At 40.8% G+C, this 22,676-nt stretch overlaps 1 protein-coding gene across 2 annotated transcripts in view; it reads left to right on the top strand.

Annotated features, from left to right (window-relative positions):
* The window catches only part of LOC119913364 (meiosis 1 associated protein), a 65,844-nt gene that overhangs the window by 7,501 nt on the left and 35,667 nt on the right, over positions 1 to 22,676 (top strand). For both annotated transcript variants that reach the window (XM_038732775.1, XM_038732776.1), the window contains exon 4: positions 9,233 to 9,404. In XM_038732775.1, the coding sequence (XP_038588703.1) occupies positions 9,233 to 9,404 (172 nt within the window). The remainder of the gene's footprint in view (positions 1 to 9,232; positions 9,405 to 22,676) is intronic.

Here is a 22,676-nt window from a genome sequence, read left to right on the forward strand (position 1 = left end):
ATATCTGACCACAGATGTATTGTTTTTAGCTGTGATTCGCCTGTTACTCATGCCGCCTCACCAAGCTCCGTGTGTTGTCGCATCTTTAATGAACAAAGTGTTTCCAAGTTTTGCGCATTCTTTCAGAGCCAAAGCCAACACCTGTCTGATTCCAACACCAAAAATCTGGTCGATCACTTCAATCATATCTGCTTGTCGTCACTAAATATTACTGCTCCTCTAAAGGTTAGGCCTACGTCTAAAGCTAGTAAGCAACCCTGGATAAATGACAGCATTCGCAGCCTCAAAAGGGAATGCAGGAAAGCAGAGCGCAGATGGAAAAAATCCAGTCTCCAAGTCCATTACCTCAGTCTGAAGGATTTATTAATTAACTACAATAAAATGGTTAAGGATGCAAGAACACACTATTTTTCTGAACTTATTACTACACATAAACACAATCCCAGGTTTCTGTTTAAGACTGTGGATCAGCTGGTAAACCCAACCCCTCCTTGTGCCTCAGCTGGAAGTAATGATGACTGTGAATTGTTTTTATCTTATTTTACCAATAAGGTGGTGTCAATCAGAGCCTCTATTACCCCCGTGGACTCTTACTCAGAGGTCCCTCACCAGCAACAACAGAGTTTTAACCAGTTTTATCCCATCGACTTGTCTGAGCTTTTAAAAACAGTATCACAAATGAGAGTGTCCTCCAGCCCACTTGATATAATACCTACAAAATTTTTACTGAAAGTAATAGATTCTGTTGGGCCCCATTTGATCTCTGTTTTCAACAGCTCCCTATCTACTGGTTGTGTCCCTGATTATTTTAAAACGGCTTGCGTGAACCCACTTTTAAAGAAACCTGGTTTAGATCCCTCCCTCCCACATAATTTTAGACCAATTTCAAAACTGCCTTTTATTGCAAAGATTCTAGAAAGAATTGTGTCCAAACAGCTGCTCACTGTGCTGGAAAATAACAAATTATTTGAAAAGTTTCAGTCTGGTTTTAGGAAGTACCACAGCACTGAGACTGCCCTGCTTAAAGTCACCAATGAACTTTTAATGTCTGCTGATGAAGGTATGTGCTCAGTCCTGGTACTCCTGGACCTTAGCGCTGCTTTTGACACCATTGATCACAACATCATGTTAGACAGACTGAGGCACTGGGTGGGGATCTCTGGTACTGCTCTAGAATGGTTTTCATCCTACCTGTCAAATAGGAAGTTTTGCGTGTCTGTAAACAACTATGTCTCTTCATTCTGTCCAGTTAAATATGGTGTGCCTCAGGGGTCGGTCTTAGGACCCATTTTGTTTTCCTTGTATCTGCTTCCCCTTGGACACATTATCCATAAACATGGCATTTCTTTTCATATTTATGCTGATGACACACAAATATACTTGCCCGTCAGATCCACAGACCCTGGAATGCTGAGTTCACTTAACAACTGCCTTTGTGAAGTTAAAAAATGGATGTCAAATAATTTCCTCCAGCTGAACTCAGACAAAACAGAAATCCTGGTCATCGGGTCTCAGCAGATGGCAAATCAAATACTGCCATCTGCTGGTTCCCTAGTAAATCACATTAAGCCTGTGGCAAAGAACCTTGGTGTTTGGTTTGATAGTAATTTAAATTTCGAGCAGCACACCACAAAGCTTGTTCAATCATGTTTTTATCAACTTAGAAATATAGCTAAAATTCGATCTATGTTTACTTTTAAGGACCATTTTACACGCCTTCATCTCATCACGCCTGGATTATTGCAACAGCCTTTTCACCTGTTTAACCCAAAAATCTATTGATCGACTCCAGACTGTCCAGAACTCAGCTGCCAGGCTTTTAACCAGAACAAAGAAATATGACCACATTACTCCTATTTTAGCTTCATTACACTGGCTCCCAGTATGTTTTAGAATTGACTTTAAAATTCTATTGATCACTTTTAAAGCTCTTCATGGCCTCTCGCCTTGTTATATTTCTGACCTTTTAGTCCCATACGCACCAGCACGTACCTTGAGATCCTCGGGCAGAGGTCTGTTGTCTGTTCCAGAGTCTCGACTGAAAACTAAAGGGGAAAGAGCGTTTTCTGTCAGTGCCCCGAGGCTCTGGAACAGCCTGCCCGAGGAAATCAGGTCGGCTGAGTCTGGGAACTCTTTTAAGTCCCTTCTTAAAACATACTTTTATAGGAGAGCTTTTCCCGATCTTATTTGACTTTATTTTATCCCTTTTATTTTATTGTATTTTACTAATTTTATATTAAATTTTCATGCTCTTATCTTTTTTGTATTATTCTTTACACTTGTTAAAGCACTTTGTAACTTGTTTTTGAAAAGTGCTCTACAAATAAGGATTATTATTATTATTATAATAACTGTTAGCTATCAGCTAAACCTCTGTCTGTGGCTCATTTTGCTCAAGTTTGCTAACACAGGCAAACATGAAGCAAGCACAACAACACAAGACACAGAAACCAGCTGATAACTTATTACTTTCCAGTCCAACAGAAAGCGCACTGAAGAAGTCTCTTGGATAAGGGACGAAACGTCTTCTAGTATCTTCAACCAAGTCCATTTGCTCTTGACCTCAACCTTTGTTGGATTTATAAGAAACGTAACGCTTCAGCAATGATCACTTCCAGTTACCAGCACTATAATAACAATACATGGAAATGCTGGGGATTGAACCAGGACCTCTTACATGCAAAGTATGCACTCTACCACTGAGCTACATCCCCATATGATTTCATTTCCTCAACTGCAGAGGCAGAGAACTGAACTGAGTGTTAGATAGGTTTAATCATAACATGCAGTAACCAACCAGTTTTGCACAACCTTATTGTATATGAAGTAATTTCCACAAAAAATGTGGCTGTTTCTGTCTTTCCATGTCCATTATGAAGGAGCATGTCCTCAGCTGCAGTCTAGTTCAGACTGAATAGACCTCTTTGATATTCAAGCTTTGCACTTAATGCAAATGTAGGGAAGAGGCTCCACTTATAGCTGTTAAATGAGCGCTCTTCAGGCCCAATTCAGTGTATTTAGCAGCTGCAAAAACATATTGAATTAGGAATCTAATTTGCATTTTTAAAAGCTTAATAAATTATTTGTTAACAGTCCATTTTAGTGGATGGGAACTCTTCATATCTTGTATCCAACAGTCCACTCAAAACCAGCTCATGTACGTTTCAAATGAAGTAAATGGGCTCCATTCATCTGCTGCTGAGCCATCTGTCTAGGACGAGTTGTAAAAATGACATCAGTAAAGCTTCAGTAGTTTTCAGTGCCTTCCAGCTAGAACATCCAATCCGCTATCGCAAAGTGTTTAAATCACTTTCCTTTTTGTGTAGTACCCACTTTTGTACAGGCTATGTTCAAATAGTTTCAAGGCAAATCCTTGTCTAATTTGTTTCCACTTGCTGATTTACATTGCTTCATTATGACTCAAGGGGATGGAATTGTTGACATCAATAGAAGATTGTAGCTATCACTTTGATGTAGCACATTTACTGTAATAGGACTATTCATTCCTATTTATGTTGCTCGGAACCAGCTTTGGGTTAATATTCGTAAATGTTCCAGACTCAAAACTTGAGACACAAATACAACTTAGATGTCAGCTAATGACGGTTTAGGGGAATAAAACTATTAGCTGACATTACTGAAAGTATCTCATTTGTTAGATTTAAATGTTGGACATATGGGGGGAGCCTATTGAGAAATGAGCCAGTCACTGTTGTTCTTGTTAAATTTGAACAACATGTCCTCTGGGTACAAGGCTCTGGGTTGTTGGTGAGGATTTCTCAAATCCAACCAGTTTTATTAGGAAGCTCTGGACAGATTATTACACTAAGACCCACTGTTTCCGACAGCAGCAGATATGAATAGCACTATTAGGAAACAGAAAGACACTAAGCAGAGATACTGCCCTGTGTGTGTGTGTGTGTGTGTGTGTGTGTGTGTGTGTGTGTGTGTGTGTGTGTGTGTGTGTGTGTGTGTGTGTGTGTGTGTGTGTGTGTGTGTGTGTTGTCCTCTATGATGTGCGTCAGGTTTCAACAGCATATTCTTCTTTTGGCCAAACAGCAGGAAGCAGAGAGCAGAACCCGTCAATAATCCCATTATAATAATCATTATTGGTGCTACTGTTAATGCGATTTAATGGGGTGCTCAGCACCAGCCTAACATTAGCTTATCTGTTTTCCCTCATTAGGCATGTAAATGCCACCGAAAACTATTTTCATCTCCTTCCATCATCAGACATAGAGACTACCTATTTTAAGATGCTGTCTTTTGAGCAAATCTACAGCTAAAATCTTCATTATCAAAAAATAATGGATTAGTGAACATTTTACAGTGCATTACCAGCAGTTGTGTTCATTCATAATGCCATGCCGTGTGACATAATGATAGCTCAGTTGTAGCAAACATTACTTTTTGCAGATCATAAGGCAAGAGGACAGTTAAAGCTGTGTTTTTTCTCCTGAAAAGGATGTGTAAGTGAAGAGTTGTGTCATTATCACAGATGGTATGCCACTTTTCTGTTGGGGTGGTGATTTAGTGGTCAGTGGTTTTGAGATCATGTGTTTAATTTAGTAACAGTAATTTACATTATGTCATGTCCCTCAAGTACAACAGAAACACAACAGTCAGACGCAAAGAATGCCTTGCTGTGGGAATGTTGTGGCCCTTTCTTCTGAAGATAAGACAGCTTAAAACATGAACTCTATATTTCATAACGCCAGTTGTACCATTTCAGAAGTGAGCTGTCGGGAGGAACAGCTATGTGGCTTAATAATAGTGAAATAAAACCTAGTTATGTTGTTTTATGTTGTTGGAAAAGTGCAACAGTGTTACCCTCCATGGCTGTGCATTTGTTCTCTTCTTCAGTCTGATATGCAATCTGATTATGGCTGCCTTGGTTTCTGAAACCAAATTTCAAATACATTTTAGGTATGCTTCAAAAGACCAAATTTGAATGCAACCACATATGAAGGAAAAAGTGTTTTAGGTGTTTTGAATTAACTCAAAGGCGGGGCAAAGAGTCTGCTGTCATGGAGAGGACACGACACGATTCCACGACATGAGGAAACGTAACGAGAGCGCACACGTGTGCTGGGTCAAAAACAAACTGAAGGCAAAAGTCAGACAAAAGATCTGCACACTGTACTGATAGATCCCAGGAAATTTAATTTAGCAGAGCAACCTTTCAATCTAACAGAGATCTTCGTCAGGGGTTGTCAAGTAACAAATTATAAAGTAGAGCTGGTAACACTTTCTGATACTCTCACATAGGGGATGAAGCATGCTTCTATTGAAAGGGTAAATACATAAAAAGACATTAAGATAATTACAAGAAAATATGAAAAATTCTGTCAAATCACATTAATCGTATATAGAAGAAACAACTGGAATAGACACTACTATATAGAAAATCACAGATAATAAGAAAGGAAGGCTGTGACATCACTGACCAAAGATCAAAACATCACTATCCTACTTGCTGATAAGGGAAGATGCACTGTAGTCCTAAACACCGCGAACTACCAGACCAGGATCAACATACTACTCACTGACATGAACACATATGAGACACTGAGGCGAGACCCCAGCAGCGGATACTAAAAAAAGGCCATAGAATATTTAGAACAACACCTCCAGAAAGAAAATATCATCACCCATGATGAACAATATTACCATTTGTATCCTGGAGAAGCCATTCCATGTATATACGGACTGCCCAAGAAACAAAGCTGTTTTCTAGCTTTTCAGCGTAGCTCCTCTTTGCTGCTATGACCTCTTTAGTCAGCGTGTCCCTGGCCTGGTTATACAGGACTCTGTTCCCACTTCTGAAGGCCTCCTCTTTGGTCTGATGAAGCTGCCTGAGTTTCGCTGTGAACCAGGGTTTTTGGTTGTTGTATGTGCAGAAGGTTTTAGTCGGCACACACATGTCCTCACAAAAACTGATGTAAGATGTCACAGTGTCAGTTCATCCATGTCAGTGGCTGCAGCCTCAAAAACACTCCAGTCAGTACAGTCAAAGCAGGCCTGTAAATCCACCTTTGACTTGCTGGTCCATCTTTTCACACTCTTTACAACAGGTTTAGCAGATTTCAATTTCTGCCTGTATGTTGGGATAAGATGAACCAGACAGTGATCAGAGAGTCCCAAGGCTGCACAGGGAACAGAGTGATAGGCGTCCTTTAATGTTGTGTAGCAGTGGTCCAGTATGTTAGTGTCCCTGGTGGGACACTTAATATACTGTCAGTACTTTTGAAGTTAACGGCTGAGGTTTTCTCTGTTAAAGTCCCCGAGAACAATGAGCAGGGAGTCTGGATGTTTTTTCTCCACATTAGTTATCTGGTCAGCCAGGTGTAGTAACGCCTCACTAACACAGGCCTGAGGTGGAATGTAAACGGTGACCAGAACAAACGATGAAAACCTCCGCCGTGAATAAAAAGGTTTACAGTTTATGAATGTCTCTAAGTGAGGGCTGCATGATTTCTTCAACACTGTGACATCTGTACACCAATCTTCGTTTATATAGAAACAGAGACCGCCTCCCCTTGTTTTTCCCGTGAGCTCCGTTACGTTATTAAATCCCGGTAGGTAAAGTGCACTGTTCGGGATGTGCTTGGTGAGCCAGGATTTGGTAAAACAGATCTGCAGAAGTCCGAGTTAGTTCTTTTGAGGAGCAGCAGTTTGTCCATTTTGTTGGCCAGAGAGCGGTGGATAGAAGGGAGCGCAGTGTGAGAACCCAGCTGTCTCAGTTTAACCAGTGCGCCAGCACTCTTCCCCCTTTGGCGTCTCCGGTATACTGTACAGAACTACTGCTCCTCAAACTAATAAATCCGAGAAAGTTCCAGGTTCAATAAAGAGTGGTGGAATAGTGTGAGCAGTTGTGTGACGAAGTGGGTTTGCTCACCACTTGTCCTATATAGGCCATTACCTTCTAGTTTATACATATAAGTGTTTATTTATTTTGTAATTTACCATAGCTTGTGTAAAAGTGCACCACTTACTATCCCCGGTTGTTTGTGTTTGCATTATGTTACAGTCGACAGCAAAGCATATGATAAGTTAGAGTAAACACACAGTCATAAGGAAGTTTCAGCTCCATTTTATTAGGTTGCAAGTTTAAACATGGTTTAATTGTTTTCCTGTGTTAATACTTACAATTGTTTGTTCCTTTGTTCAGTTCTACCATGCAGGAATATTGTTTGGGGAGGGGCCGGCCTAAGCATTTCCTGTTTTATAGGAATAGGTTGGTCATGGATGACTTCACAAGGGCCAAACCAAGAAGAGGGTTTTCTTTCTTTATAGGAAAGTATCTTTTGGTTGTTTTTGGTTATTATAAATAAATGTGTGAATAACCCTGACCTGTTTTCTAGTCACTCTGAGCAGAGTGAACTGGTAACTAAGTTCCAAATGTTAAGAGATTTCTAGGTATTAATGTTATGGAGTAGATCAACCTGCATCAGAATGGGATGGGCTGAAGCAGTTGGGTGTGAATTGACCACCCTATATAAACAGTGGGATTTGTTCTCCCAAGGGGGAAAGAGGTGAGGCTGTGCTGCCGTGAATGCGTGCCTTTTGTCAGTGTTGTTAAAAGTTTAATGTGTTATTTTTCTTAAGTATTTTTGTTTGTTTGATTGTTGAATTATCTGTGTACTGCAGACCACTGTAAATAAAATAATCACCTTTGCGAACATACGATGTTTGAGTCTGCCTACCTACCACCTTCCTAGCCACTCTGGCCAGGCTACACCACAAGTTGAAAGTCCAATATTTAAGAGCTCTTCTCTGGTAAGAAGCAGAAAGAGTCTATTAACAAAACACAAAAAGCACTACGGAGCGTAATCCAGAGGCAGCCGTCTGCGGCGCCATCTTGGTCGAACGAGAGGGTAGCCTGTGGATATCCTAAATGGAGTTTTTGTGAAAACAGCCACAAGATCCAAGAAAAACACCAACACTACAGGGTATGAAGAAAAGAAGAGTACACAAGAGAAGAGAATGCAACAACACTGTGATTCCACAAGTGTCTGGAGTATCAGAGAAACTCATGTGGATTTTCAACAAATGCCACATCCCTGTGTTTTTTAAACCTAAGAACACGCTAAAATAGATAATAGTCCACCCTAAAGACCGCATACCCAAACACACGGAAAGCAATCTAGTTTATGCTGTCCAATGCAGTGAGGAATGCACGGACAAGGATATTGGGGAAACTAAACATTTACACAAACACATGGCTCAACACAGAAAGGCCAGCTACTCAGTTCAGGTTTTACTTCATATGAAGGATAAAGGACCCTCTTTCATGTGGGTTGAGACACCGTCGCTTAACAGGGGAGCCACTTATCCATTACATTAATTCATTTAGCTGACGCTATTATCCAAAACGACTTACAATTGCTATATACGGCAGAGGGCGACAACTCTGGAGCAACTAGGGGTTAAGTGTCTTGCTCAGGGACACATTGGTGGATGTGTCACAGTGGAAATTAAACCCGGGTCTCTCACACCAAAGGCATATGTCTTATCCACTGTACATCATCACCACCCCCACTTATTACTTATTATCCCCCACTCACAATGCTGTCTTTTCATCTCTTCCAAGGAAACTTAACAAACGTTCACTTTTGGCCTCAAGTAAGAATGTCAATGATGGTTGTTCAGACTTGGCCTCGGGTGTCTCCAACGACCATAACAGCTTTCGTTACAAGGCCAGGAGCACTAACAAACCAGCGGTATTGATCATCTTGACAACGACCCCACAGAGGTTAAACAGCTGAGTTTCTATACCAGACAGTCAGAGCTGAAGAAGTCTCGAAACATCTTCAAGTATCTTCAACCAGCTCCAGTTGCAATTGATTTTAACCTTCCTTGGATAAGAGAGGATGAGATCCTTAACAGACCAATTTGAATAGAATTTGTATTAACCCATATACAGTATATTCCATCCATCCATCGTCAACCGCTTTTCCTGCGTACAGGGTCGCGGGGGAGCTGGAGCCAATCCCAGCTGACATCGGGCGCAAGGCGGGGTACACCCTGGATAGGTCGCCAGTCCATCACAGATATACAGTATATTGTTACAGGAAAATCAATCAAAAGTTCAAGCACTCACTGTAGATGATAAGGGTGTTCAGGATAAAAATATAAAATGCCTCTTTTTTCAGAAGGATGTTATTGATATCCCTTCTCTTTCTGGGGGTTTTCACACTTCCAATTCCTTTTCCTCATGCTGTAAACACAGATTACTGTGGTGACCAGCCAGCTAGGGCGGGGCATTGTTCACAAGTTGGAGATGGGCCTCAAAGATGCTGACCTGGTGCCTCTGAAGCGGCTCCTGGTGGTACAAATCTATGGAGTAGCAGAGTGGGGCCAGGAGAGCCCTTCACCTGAAGCCACGCACACTGAGACTGAAGGTAGTAAACAAAAACACAGTACATGCAGACGCAAACATATATGGTTACACACTGGAACACAAATGGACACATGATTATTAGATAAAGTGGTCTTGCAAGGTTGGTAAAACAAACACACACACACACACACACACAGCAAGGACAATAAATACCCACAGTCAAACAACTTGAAAGAAGTCTGCTATCTATTTCTTGAACCAACTTTCCTCCCCCTCACTTAATGATCTTCAATGGAGTTGTGTAGCGTTGACCCATTTATCACACAGCATGTTTCACTGCTTATATCTACAAACTGTTCTATCTACAGTCAACACTCCAGACACATGTCACAATTTATATAACTTGGCTACAATCCAAACATTTGTCAATCCTCTAATCAAGATTACTTTCATAATGATATGTCATTCTTTGTAATTACAAGAAGGTTCAAGTATTGTGGTCTGGATAAGTAGAGAGTAGAGTGTGGATTGGATAGAAATGAAGGAGAGGAGAGGAGACTAAGAAAAATAGAAACAAAAACTAAGAAAAATATTCAGGGACGAGAGAAAAAGTATAAGAGAGATGGATGTGGTACATACATGCAGGGAAGTCTTTCTTGTAAAAGTATTTTGGTAACATCTGAAATATTTATTCCATGGTGATAAATAGTTATCAGTGTCTCTATCGGCGGGGAAAGTGACAGGGCTGACTGCAACTTTGTTTTCTCAGAAGAATTTGATATGTTGCAAACTTGATGCTAATGATGTTGTGAGTTTTAACTCACCTGACAGAATTATGTCAGTTATGTAATCCGCCTTGTTTGTTGTCATCATTCCCACTCTGTATTTTTTACATAATCTCTAAACTACAATGTCCCACTTCTCCCAAATAAACGCCCTAGTCCCCTTGGAGTCAATCTTTGTTTGGTGAGGAGAAACGTCTTCAAGTGTCTTCAACTAAGTCCAGTTTAGCTTGATTTTAACCCACACTGGATAACTTTGACCTGGGTAACTTGGTTTGGAGTGGCCTTTCAAAAACAGAGACACAGCATCTTGTTCCTCTATTGTCAACCAAATTAAATGAAAGCATAGAACATGGATAAATGGCGTGGAGTATGGGATATTTTTGCCAGTAGAATCTGAATTTTAATTATTTAAATCTGAATTTTAATTGCTCAACTTGAATAATCGCATTAAAAAACTGAATTTGAATAAAATAGTTTGAATTTATATTGTTTAACTTGAATAATTTTATTGAAAAAATCAATCTGAATAGAATAATTTGAAATTGAATTTATTGGTTTGAAACTGAATTCCAATAAACTTGAAACTGAATGTAATATTATGAAACTCAATTCAGTTTCACCTGACACTGTATTTAAAACCTCACTAAAAATGAATTCTTTATGTAATGGACTACCCAAGATACACAAAGAAGGAGCCCCACTCAGGCCGATTATCAGCAGCATTAACTCGGTCACCTACAACATTGCCAAACACATTTCTACTATCTTAGCTCCTTTGGTGGGAAACACGCCTCACAACATCCAAAACTCCATTGACTTTGTGAACAAAGTTCGAGGACTAAAACTGGACCCAGATGAAACCATGGTATCCTATGACGTGACTTCTTTGTTCACCTGCATCCCCACTATAGAAGCAGTAGAAACCGTTAGGAAACGGCTAACACAAGACAACACCCTGGAAAATAGCACTAGACTCAGCCCTGACCAGATCTGTAAATTACTCGACCTCTGTCTAAACACCACCTATTTCCAGTACAACGGAGGATTCTACAGACAGAAGCATGGCTGTGCCATGGGCTCACCGGTATCCTCGATTGTGGCAAACATCTACATGGAAGAAGTGGAGAACAAAGCCCTCAACTCCTTCAGAGGAATATCACCGAGCCACTGGTACAAATATGTGGACGACACCTGGGTCAAAATTAAAAGCCAGGAAGTGAAACCCACACACACAGACCAATACCTGCTCTTCGATTCACACCACCCACTGGAGCACAAGCTAGGGGTCATGAGAACACTGCACCACAGAGCGGAAAACATACCAACAAGCGTCCAAGCCAGAGAGAAGGAACAGAACCACCTGAAGGGGGCACTTACAGCCTGTGGATACCCTAAATGGACCTTTGTGAAAACAGCCACAACATCCGAGAAGAACAAAACTACAGGGGAGGAGGAAAATAAGGTCAAACGCAACAACATTGTGATTCCATACGTGTCTGGAGTATCAGAGAACCTCAGGAGGATTTTCAACAAACATAACATCCCTGTGTTTTGACAGATGCTGGTACACCCCAAAGACCGCACACCCAAACACAAGAAAAGCAATCTACTGTATGCGGTCCAGTGCAGTGAGGAATGCACAGACCTTTATATTGGGGAGACTAAACAACCACTACACAAACGCATGGCTCAACAAGAAGGGCCAACTCAGGTCAAGACTCTGCAGTCTACTTACGTCTGAAGGACAGAGGACACTCGTTTGAGGACCACCAAGTGCACATTTTAGAGAAGCTAGATGGTTTGAAAGAGGTGTCGAGGAAGCCATCTACACCCGGGTTGAGAAGCCTTCATTGAACAGAGGAGGGGGTCTACGCCATCACTTATCCCCCACTTATGGTGCTTTCAGACCAAAAGCTTCAGAACGTTGTGTGGAGAGGGCCAGACAGAGCGGGCGATTGAAAATCTGCTGGCCGGCTGAGAGCTGCTAAACTTGGGCTAGAGGGGCAGGGAGCAGCGCTCCAGCTTTCAGACAGATAAACACCCGTGGTCGGACTGGACTTTGCTCACAACTACGCCGTTTGCTCGAGGGAGGAGCTCAGAATAAACTGCTTTTATTAAATAAGCTTTTTACTTTAGTTTATAGGATTACAATGTTGATTTATCTTCACTCGAGCTTCTCAGCAGCTAGATTCCGTGCACATCCGGTTCCAGTGTTGTTAGCGTCATTTGGCACTACTTCATATTTATATAAAAAACGGACAAAACTGGACATTGCTGGGAGAAAAGAAAGTGAGGAGTTTGAACTACCTGGTGAGTTAAGAAAACATGTGTATGTAACTTTAGTCCAGCTATCGTTGTACTTTACTGTGACCAAGTTAGCATAGCATAGCTCTGATCGATCCGAACTCCATTCAGAAAACAAACATTTTAGAAGTTGTTGTCCTGCTGTCTGGCTGACAGAGCATGAATTCATATGTTTAACAAAACTGCATCATGTTTTAGTTATTTCAGCATCAGTTTAATCCGTTTATTGCTATTTAATCACAGCAAAATGTTTACTTTGGGTTCATACAGCTGTAGTAATGGCGAGTTGTGTTTATTAAAATCGCCTTCTCGCGTTGTGTGTGTGAACACTTGCAGCGAATGTACTCACGCAAGGAAAGCGTCGCGAGGCGACAATTCGCATTTGGTCTAAATGCAGCATTACAATGCTGTCCTTACATCACTTCCCAGGAAACTCAACAAACGTAACCTATTGGCCTCAGGTGAAGATACCAACATTGGTCGTTCAGTCTTGGCCTCGGGTAGTCCTAATGACTGTAACGACGTTGCAGTCGTCCTGCAGCAGGGCTGGGATGTCGTTACAGCAATCAGGAACACTAACGAACCAGCAGTATCGACGATCCTGGCAAACGACCCCACTGAGGTTAAATAGCTGAGTTTCCCTACCAGTCAGTCAGAACTGAAGAAGTCCTTTGGATGAGGGACGAAACGTCTTCCAGTATCTTCAACCAAGTCCAGTTGCCCTTGACTTTAACCTTCGTTGGATAATTCTTTATGTACTTTCACTTTCAGTTCTCTCGATTCTTATTCACTTCTCTCATTTCAATTTCAATCCACAAGATTCAGTTTCAAGGTCAAAGACAGTTCTAGGTTGTTCAGGAAGAGCAATCGAGTGCAGATCAAGCCTGCATTCTTTTCAACAGCCAGCAGGGGGCAACTCCACTGCAAAACACTAAACACTTTTTAACTGACATCAGTTAAAAAACACTTTCAGTAAACACCTCTGTAAACACTTTCCTAATGCGTTTATGAACTTAATCGTCACTTTCAAGTCCTTTACTAATCAGTATGATGTTCAGTTCGTAATTTTGGTCCCATTTAGGGGAAAATAGCCGATAAAGCAGAGTATAGTTTTAGGTGGGGATACCTTATCGGTACTCAAGCTGAACAGCATCAGTTTCAGCATGGCAAAAGTCGCCATTCTCAGGATTGTATAAACTTATATAAGAAAAAGATTTACGTACAAGTGATAGGATGCCTGTTAGTTCTGGTGAATGTGGCACAGTTTATGTTATGTTTGCAGTAATGCTATAGTTTTGCTGGAATACCCATACCATGTGCAGTGAACTGAAGAGAATGCATTTACGGCCAGATTAACGGAAGCCCATCAGGACAAAGTGTTACCATGGAGCTATCTAGCTTGGTTTGCAAGGTGCATCCATAATTCATGTTAACTGTGATTTTAACCAAGAAGCTTATTTTGGCTTGCGAAAAACAAGAACAAGTTTTTTTCAATGGTGGTGGTTAAATTTAGAGTGCAGTAGATAGTAGACTGACAGGTCGCCATGGTATCTATTTGTTAATCACAAGGTAGCCTAACAGGCATTCTATCACTTGTATAGTTATAGTGTCTTGTTCTGTTTGTATGGTGTTATCATTTATATGGTTGAGAAATAGCCTAAACTTATTCTCTGGAATGTAATTTACCTACGGGTATAAATAAAGGAACCTGAACCTGAACCTGTATATACATCTATTTCTTAAATAAGTTTATACAAACCTGAGAATAATGCCTTTTGTCATGCTTCACCATGCTGAAAACTGATGGTGTTGAATACCCATAAGGTAGTCCCACCCTAAAGCATAACCTGCTTTATCAGCTATTGTCCTCTAAATCGGACCACAAATTTACTAAATGAACATCATGCTGCATTGAAAAGGACCCAAAACTGACTATTGAGATCACCTTGTAATTAAAGTGTTTACTGTGGTAATAAATCCGGTTGGAATCTTATTTTGTCATTATTTCTGGTGGAACTAGGCTTCTTTTTGCAGTGGAGTTGCCCCCTGCCGTCTGTTGGAAAGAATGTTGGCTTGATCTGCACTTGATTGCTCTTCCTGAACAACCTAGAACTGTCTTTGACCTTGAAACTGAATCTTGTGGATTGAAATTGAAACGAGAGAAGTGAATTTGAATCGAGAGAACTTAAAGTGAAAATACTTGAAGAGTTGAATTTTTAGTGAGGCTTCAATACAGTTTCAGTTGCAACTGAATTCAGTTTCATAATATTACATTCAGTTTCAAATTATGCTATTCATATTCAGTTTTCCAATACAATTGTTCAAGTTAAATAATATAAATTCAAACTATTCTATTCAAATTCATTTTTTTAATGTGATTATTCAAGTTGAGCAATTAAAATTCAGATTTAAATAAGATTCTACTGACACAAATATCAGCCCATACTTCATGCAAAGTGTGGTTGTTATAAATAGTAATTTAAAGAGAAAGGTGGAGGGTTAAACACTCACTTACTAAAGTGAGTTTATGTATTGGGTGTCTATGTAGGCTTAATCAGAAGAAAGAGTTCTGAGCATTTTGTGTGTGTGTGTTAGTGTGTTTAGTCTGACTAAAAAAATGTATATAGAAGGAAATCTACAGGAATCACCAGGTGCTTGTCCCTGCAGCAGCTCCTCTAGTATAAATTCCTTTGTATTGTATTCATCTATCAATATGAGTGCTTATTCCTGTGTCTCTCCAGTGTCTAATAAAAAAACAATTGCAAAAGCAGTTTGTATGTTTGGAATGTAGCCTTGGAGACATGGTAATGTAGCACAACAGTTTGATGATAGTGAGACTGACACCCTTTTAGCTGCTGAGATGCCACTGGGACTAGATCACTGCGTTCCTCCAGTGTCTCCAAATGTTTATAGCACTGAGGAAGCATAATAGTCACTTGAGCTCTTTGATACTACGGCCTACACTCTCTTCATTATGTCAACACCAGTGGTGCTACTAGAACACTGAGGGCCCACATAAAGCTCTTTTATAAGAAATGGTTCTTTCCAATGGAGAAAACATGATTGTTTCTACCATAACAATTTCATATATTATATTATATGGAGGCCGCCATATTTTGTTTTCATGTTTCTACCCTAGCCGACGACAGACAAACAGCGATACAGAGCGCATTTCGTCATCACGGCGTTCTTCTTCTACTTGTATAATTCCAGCAGTGTAGAATGCCCGTCACTACATTGAATACGTACAAAGAAGAAGAAGAGGAAATAATAATAATAATAATAATAATTATAATAAACAGACTCTGAGCACTCTTCTGGTTTATTAGAAGTAAGAAGAGAAGTGACATTTGGACAAATGAGCAATCACACACGTGACAGCCTGTGGATCTTTATACCATGAGGCCAGACGTGGATTCTCCTAGATGGAAGGCTATAATGTGGGACAGATGTTTTCAAAGAGGTGCTGAAGTTGTCTGTTTTCTGCTGGACAGGTAATTAGGCTACAAGATGGCGCTGAGTATAGCTGCCTCGGTGTTCGGTGCGCTTTGTTTTGTTTTGTTTTTGTGTGTTAATTCAGTTTTCGGCTGTGATTCCCAGTGCTCTTTCACCAGGGAGGAGCTCATGAACATCAGGGGAATAACTCCAGCGGATATAATTCCCGCTTTTCTTGTGTCATCAGTGGAATTATTGGACATTTTGGTGAAGGGTGTCGTTCGCGCTGTGAAGCGCCGCAGGAGAGGGAAAAGAGCAGGGTCACTTGTGCGTCTTCGCCGGCGGGGACTCCGCACACCGCTACCAGCAATATTTCTCTCCAACGTGTGCTCACTGTGCAACAAACTGGACGAACTTCAGCTTCTGGTGGGGAAAAACAGAGACTTTTATTCATCTTCTGTTCTGTGCTTCACGGAGACGTGGCTGTGTGAGCTGATACCGGACTCCGTGCTGCAGCTGGCAGGCTTCAAACTGTACAGAGCGGACCGCGACACAGAACTCTCCGGCAAAACAAAAGGTGGAGGTGTCTGTTTTTATATTAACAATGGCTGGTGTACCGAAGTGACAGTGATTCAGCAGCACTGTTCTCCTGATCTGGAATTTCTTATCATTAACTGTAAACCGTTTTACTCCCCACGTGAGTTTGCTTCATTCACTCTGGTCGGTGTTTACATCTCGCTGCACGCCAACGTTCAGGACACACAGAGCATGCTGGCCGACCGGATACTGTGTGTGGAGCAGAGAGACTAAAGAACCAGTTCTCTGCAAACGATGCCTCTTCTGTCTGGAAGGGGTTCAGACAGATCACAAACTATAAACCCAAAGTCCCCCACTCCATAAACGATTCTCGCCTGGCAAATGAGCTGAACCAGTTCTACTGCCGCTTTGAGAGTCAATCGGACACCGTCCCCCTTGACTCCTCCGCTCAGCTTCAGCCTCAGTCCACCACATCTTCCCCTCCCTTCTCAGAGCTCCCTCCCCTCCTCTCTGTTGTCCCACCTAAAATCCATCACAGACCCTCTCCTGGACCCTCTGCAGTTCGCCTGCAGAGCCAACAGGTCTGTAGATGATGCAGTAAACATGGCCCTTCACTACATCCTCCAGCACCTGGACTCCCCAGGAACCTACGCCAGGATCCTCTTTGTGGATTTCAGCTCTGCTTTTAACACCATCATCCCAGCCCTGCTGCAGGACAAGCTCTCCCAGCTGAGCGTGCCTGAATTTTTTTATCTTAAAAGAACAGCTTCATAATCATTTTGATAGTACACAAACTTCTAATAGGGAGAATGGCGACTCCGGGCACCACAGCGCCTGCTATTGCGCTATGCAACACTGGAATCCCAGGCAGGGCACGACAATGCCATAATGCTTTACGGCAACATGTCACACAACAACACGATGCATCAAGCGGAGTTAAAACATTCAAAAATGTATTTAAGATTAGCTAAGCTTTAGCTTTAGCTGTTTCCCACAGCAGAGAAGGGCTGACATCTGGGGTCTTATTAGCAGCAATAAAAACATTCCTCTGTTTGGTAATGTAGTCAATGAATGGTGGACTATTCAATAGAAAGGGGTGCATCAATGGCAAAAGGAGGAATCAGTGTAAGGAGGGTGGATGCGCAAACTTACATGAGAGTGGTCAGAGAGTGAGCCTATGCCAATTGAGCACTCCCTTACCCTATCTAAAACCGTTTTGGAAGAAGAAATCAATTCATGAAAATGTCTGACCACCATATATGACCACATTACTCCTATTTTAGCTTCATTACACTGGCTCCCAGTATGTTTTAGAATTGACTTTAAAATTCTATTGATCACTTTTAAAGCTCTTCATGGCCTCTCGCCTTGTTATATTTCTGAACTTTTAGTCCCATACGCACCAGCACGTACCTTGAGATCCTCGGGCAGAGGTCTGTTGTCTGTTCCAGAGTCTCGACTGAAAACTAAAGGGGACAGAGCGTTTTCTGTCAGGGCCCCGAGGCTCTGGAACAGCCTGCCCGAGGAAATCAGGTCGGCTGAGTCATTGAACTCTTTTAAGTCCCTTCTTAAAACATACTTTTATAGGAGAGCCTTTCCCGATCTTATTTGACTTTATTTTATCCCTTTTATTTTATTCTATTTTACTAATTTTATATTTATCTTAAATGTGTATTTTAGTCTTTTCAATGTTTTCATGCTTTTATCTTGTATTGTTTTTGTATTATTGTCTCTTGGGTATTATTGTCTTTACACTTGTTTTTGAAAAGTGCTCTACAAATAAAGATTATTATTATTATTATTATTATTATTATTATATTAGTTATTCTCCAAATGTCAAACAGCTCTAAGTCATGGCAGACTAAGGCTCTTCCGAGAGGTTGGGCCAGATTTAGGTGGGGACAGGTCAACACTTGGGTCAGGCACACAATTAAAGTCGCCCCCTAATACAACATATGGGGTTGATACTGATGAGACCTCAGATAAAAGCTTAGGGAAAAAGGCGGAGTCATATGAATTTGGGCCATATATGCAACCTGAGAATCTGTTCCCCATAAAGATAACCTGAGATGAGGACATAGCAGCCATCATTATCTTTTCTAGTTGTCTCTAAGGTAAATGGGAAGCTGCGGTGGATTAATATAGCTACACCTCTGCAATTGTTATTTGTGTTATAAGACAGAACACCTGTCCCACCCAGGACCTCCTCAGCTTGAGATGCTCCAAGTTATTCAAGTGAGTTTCTGACAATAAGGCTATTTGTGTTTTCTCCTTTTTCAGAAAGGCAAGGATCTCTTGCCTTTTAATGACAAGTTTGAATCCCTTAACATTAAGGGATACTATTTTAAGATGATAACATGAAAAAAATAAATAAATAAAATACACTTTTGTGTGATCTAGTGGGAAGCTTTATGGCACAGCAGAGGGGCTCAGCATTTATACCACAGACAGATGGATAATTTAACAGCTCTGTGAAATATAATATTTATACATAGTTTGGGGGCTTTAGTGTTAGGCATGTTGTCTGGATATTGTTACGCAAACTTTTAAGATTGTAATAGTCAAGTATAGCTTGGTAGCAGCGGGAGCTCAGCAATGGTCGACTGCTCAGGGTGACAACATCATGTGACCAGCAATGGATTTGTGAAATAAAAGGCTGCAAGACAGACGTGGAGCCGGCATTCTTTCTGTTGGACTGGTAAATAATAACTAATACCTAGCTGTTTTGCAGTGTCTTGTGTTGTTGCACTTGCTTGATGTTTGGCTGTGTTAGCAAAGAAGTCCACTTGTTAGTTTTTGATCGTAATGTTATAAGAAATGCACATATACAGTTGTCCTTATTACGGTAATTTATACTCCAAATCGCAGGAAAAAAACAAATCTTACATAATGTTGCTTTAAGATACCTCCTTAAATATGAGACTATTCAGTCTTTTTGTATGAAAACCAGTGTCCTGAATTTACTCTGTATGATATTTGAGCTGGTAACATTACTCAGAGTAACAGCACATTGGATTTTGGATGAAGTTCTGTAAGAATCAGCCAACATTTAAAAGGAAATGGGGTCAGCACTGAATCCAAGAGCTACACTGACCTCAGAGCTCATCTGGCTAAAAACCGAAGCAGGCTCAAATCAAAGATAAGAAGTTTAACTGTCTAGCCAGTATAAATTCTGCTCAGACTTACTGGATGCTTGCAAAGGTCCGGAAATTGTGATAAAATGTAGTTTTGGCACTGCTACCCAAATGTAACCCTTGGTGAAAGTTCGACAGGTTGTTTACTGTGTGAAAATAAGAAATAGATCAGATACCTGCCGCTGAGCATGTAACCCCCAAGGGTAGAGCCACTCAAAAGTGACAGTGTACATGGAGATACTTCTTTTTGATTTTCCATTTCCTTTCTCATTTTCAACTTTATTATCATTACCATGAAGGGACCTTGTAGCAAAAGTTTACTAATCATCCATGGCATGTAATAAGTGTCCTGAATGGCTGAATGACCCATCGTCCAGTTTATTCCTTCAATTTGGAAAGCACTTTGTAGTTTTGGTTGTGAAAAGGGATCTGTAACTAATCTACCAAGTCTGATGTTCAAATATTTAGGAAGCAATGTGTATTCTGGGAATACTGTGGAATCTGGGTGCGTTGTGGAATCTTAATTGTGTCCGTGTGTGTAAGATACTGGGTGGGAAAGCTCTGTGAGGGACAGATCTCGCAAATAGTCTCACTTAACACCAGACTATTTATTTTAGCTGTGTGTGTCAGTCAGTCCATGGAGTGCAGCATGCTGTAGGAAGTGGGTGGAGTATCCATTTTTCATTTTGTACCAAAGCGAGACTTGGAGCAAAAGCCTCAACTAATGTTTTCACTCTCTGTCTGTGTCTCGTATAGTTGTCATGCGCTTATTTCATGGGGAAAAAAGGGGTCACAACCTCATCTGGAATATAGAAATGTTATGTCTCTACTGTGTGTGGTTGTTACTTATACACGGCAGCACAGTGTAGCTGCTTGATAGAAACATCATGCAAATGTGTAATTTTTCAAAAAGTTAACAGCAGTTGTGCTTAAACATTTTGGTTGGTGTGCTTATAGGAGGGGTTGAAACTTGGTTTTGGGGTTAAGGTTAGAATCAGCTTGAGGTTCAGGTCAGGAAAAGGGTTGAGGTTAAGCATGTAGGTGTGTCGGTTGAGGTTAGGGGCGAGGAAATGCTTTATGTGAATGAGGGTTCTCACAAGTATAAAAGTACAAATGTGTGTGAGTGTCTTTAGGCCGACGCCTTGATAAGCATCCTGTTTGTTGAAACATGTATCCTTTAGTCCCCGGCCTGTTGTGTAATTGTACAGTTGAGCACCAGGCAGAAGAAGAAATGGGTCACAGAGCAAGAAGAGCAGAGTGAGAGAGAGACAGGGATGATTATGGCACCAGTGGTTTTGGGTTTTGAACAGTTGTTGTTGACTCAAATGGATTCAACAAGTTGTCCCACACTGGATACAGCAGTTCCTCAGGGATCTTCAGCGACAAAAACAATTCATTTCCATTGTTTAGATTCATAGGAGAAAAAATAAATTACGTTGCTTTTCCTTAGCTACATCATCAGTCATATTGAAATTAAATCTGTAAGGGTTGCAACACAGATACACTGTGTTTTGTGAGGATAGAGTTTGAAATATTATGCTTAAACAGTGATGATATAATAATTGTAAGCTTTGTCGACCATATTAAATTTCAAAAAGTGAAATGTGCTGCAGTTTAGATTTTGATCATGAACTGGTACCATTTATCAAGAGTAGCATATATTCTCAAAAATCACCTCATTCAAAATATCTCATTCTGATTGTTCTCATAATCTCAATATTCAAATATTTGAATATTACACTTTCTGCAAAAACTAGTAGTTGTAACTGCTTTTTTCCCCACATGGTAGGCATAGCGGTTTCATAAAAGCCAGACAGATAATAACTGTTGCAGATAAAAAATAAGATTTGTAAGTATAGACGCAGTTCAGTATTTTAAAAATAACACTGCCTGGCCAAAAGGGGATGCTAGGATGATCGGTCATACTGATTGTCCCCGGGGGTGTACACATTTTTCAGGGTTGACATGCTGTATTTAGTCTCTTTTGACCCCTCAGCATATTCCGTTGATGCAATTAATTAAATGTAGTCACTTCAAAGCTGTTGGCTTTACAGCCGTCATTTTCTGAAATGTTCAGACCTCAATAATAAGAGGAGACGGAAGCAGAGGCAGAAGAGAGCGGGGTGGAGGGTGAGAAAGACAAAGATACATACATAAATAAAAACAAGTGCCGATAAAGTGTGCTATAAAAAAATTAAAAGAGGATCAGACGGAAAGGAATGGAGACCAGACAGGTGCTGATGACAGTAACAGCAGGTAGGCAGATGCCCACTGGCCCACTGCCTGACTGAGGCCAAGGAGATGGGGTGACATCACCTGAGGCTGACTATTGCTGGCATTAACCCAAATATATTTTTAACTACCAAACCTGTGTGTGTCTCCCAGAGATGGGGACTCAAGTGTCAGACTCAGACTCGAGTCCGACTTAAGTCGCACACACTGTGACTTCAGAATCGACTTGAGACTCCTCCTCAAAAGATTTCAGACTCGACTCGGACTCGAGGTGCGGGACTCGTGAACAATGTTTATTTTTAGGAAACGTCTGGTGAGCTTGCTGTTATTCCCCTCCCTGCGTTACCTATAACCTGCCTACTTAACACATAGCATCTGCTGCGCGCAGCCACACGTGAGAGAGGACAACAAACACCGGCAGATGCTGAGCCATTCATCATAAACTTTGGCTTTAAAATTTCATAAAACAAGACCCAAACAAAGACGCGCTGAACGTAAGATAGGTGAGTAACCTGAGGTTAGTAAACATGTTTAGCTCAGTATTGGCCATCTAACGTTTGTTGCTTCTTGCTTTAGCTATGACTTACGGAAGGTTTACTCCGGCTGTTGTTCGTTATGAAAAGATGAATGAGCATTTGTTTACTTGCCAAACTTGCGATGGTTGATAAACGTAATCATTTACATCCTGCTGCCATCATGTTAATTATTAATGTTGGCTGCAAACAGGTTACAGGTTTATTGTTGATCATGTAACGTTAAAGTTTTACTTAGTTATAAAGTTACACTGGTTTGAGAGGCTGGGGGGATGTGTTGATTTATAGTAGTTTATAAGCTGGGAATACTTGTAGACGTATTAGGCTACATGGTTGTGCTCTGTAAGTGAAAAATAGGTTACAGGTTTATTTT

Source organism: Micropterus salmoides, unplaced genomic scaffold, assembly GCF_014851395.1.
Source record: "Micropterus salmoides isolate LMB-PRFRI ecotype aquatic unplaced genomic scaffold, ASM1485139v1 Ms_hic_scaffold_2, whole genome shotgun sequence".
Taxonomy (NCBI): Eukaryota; Metazoa; Chordata; class Actinopteri; order Centrarchiformes; family Centrarchidae; genus Micropterus; species Micropterus salmoides.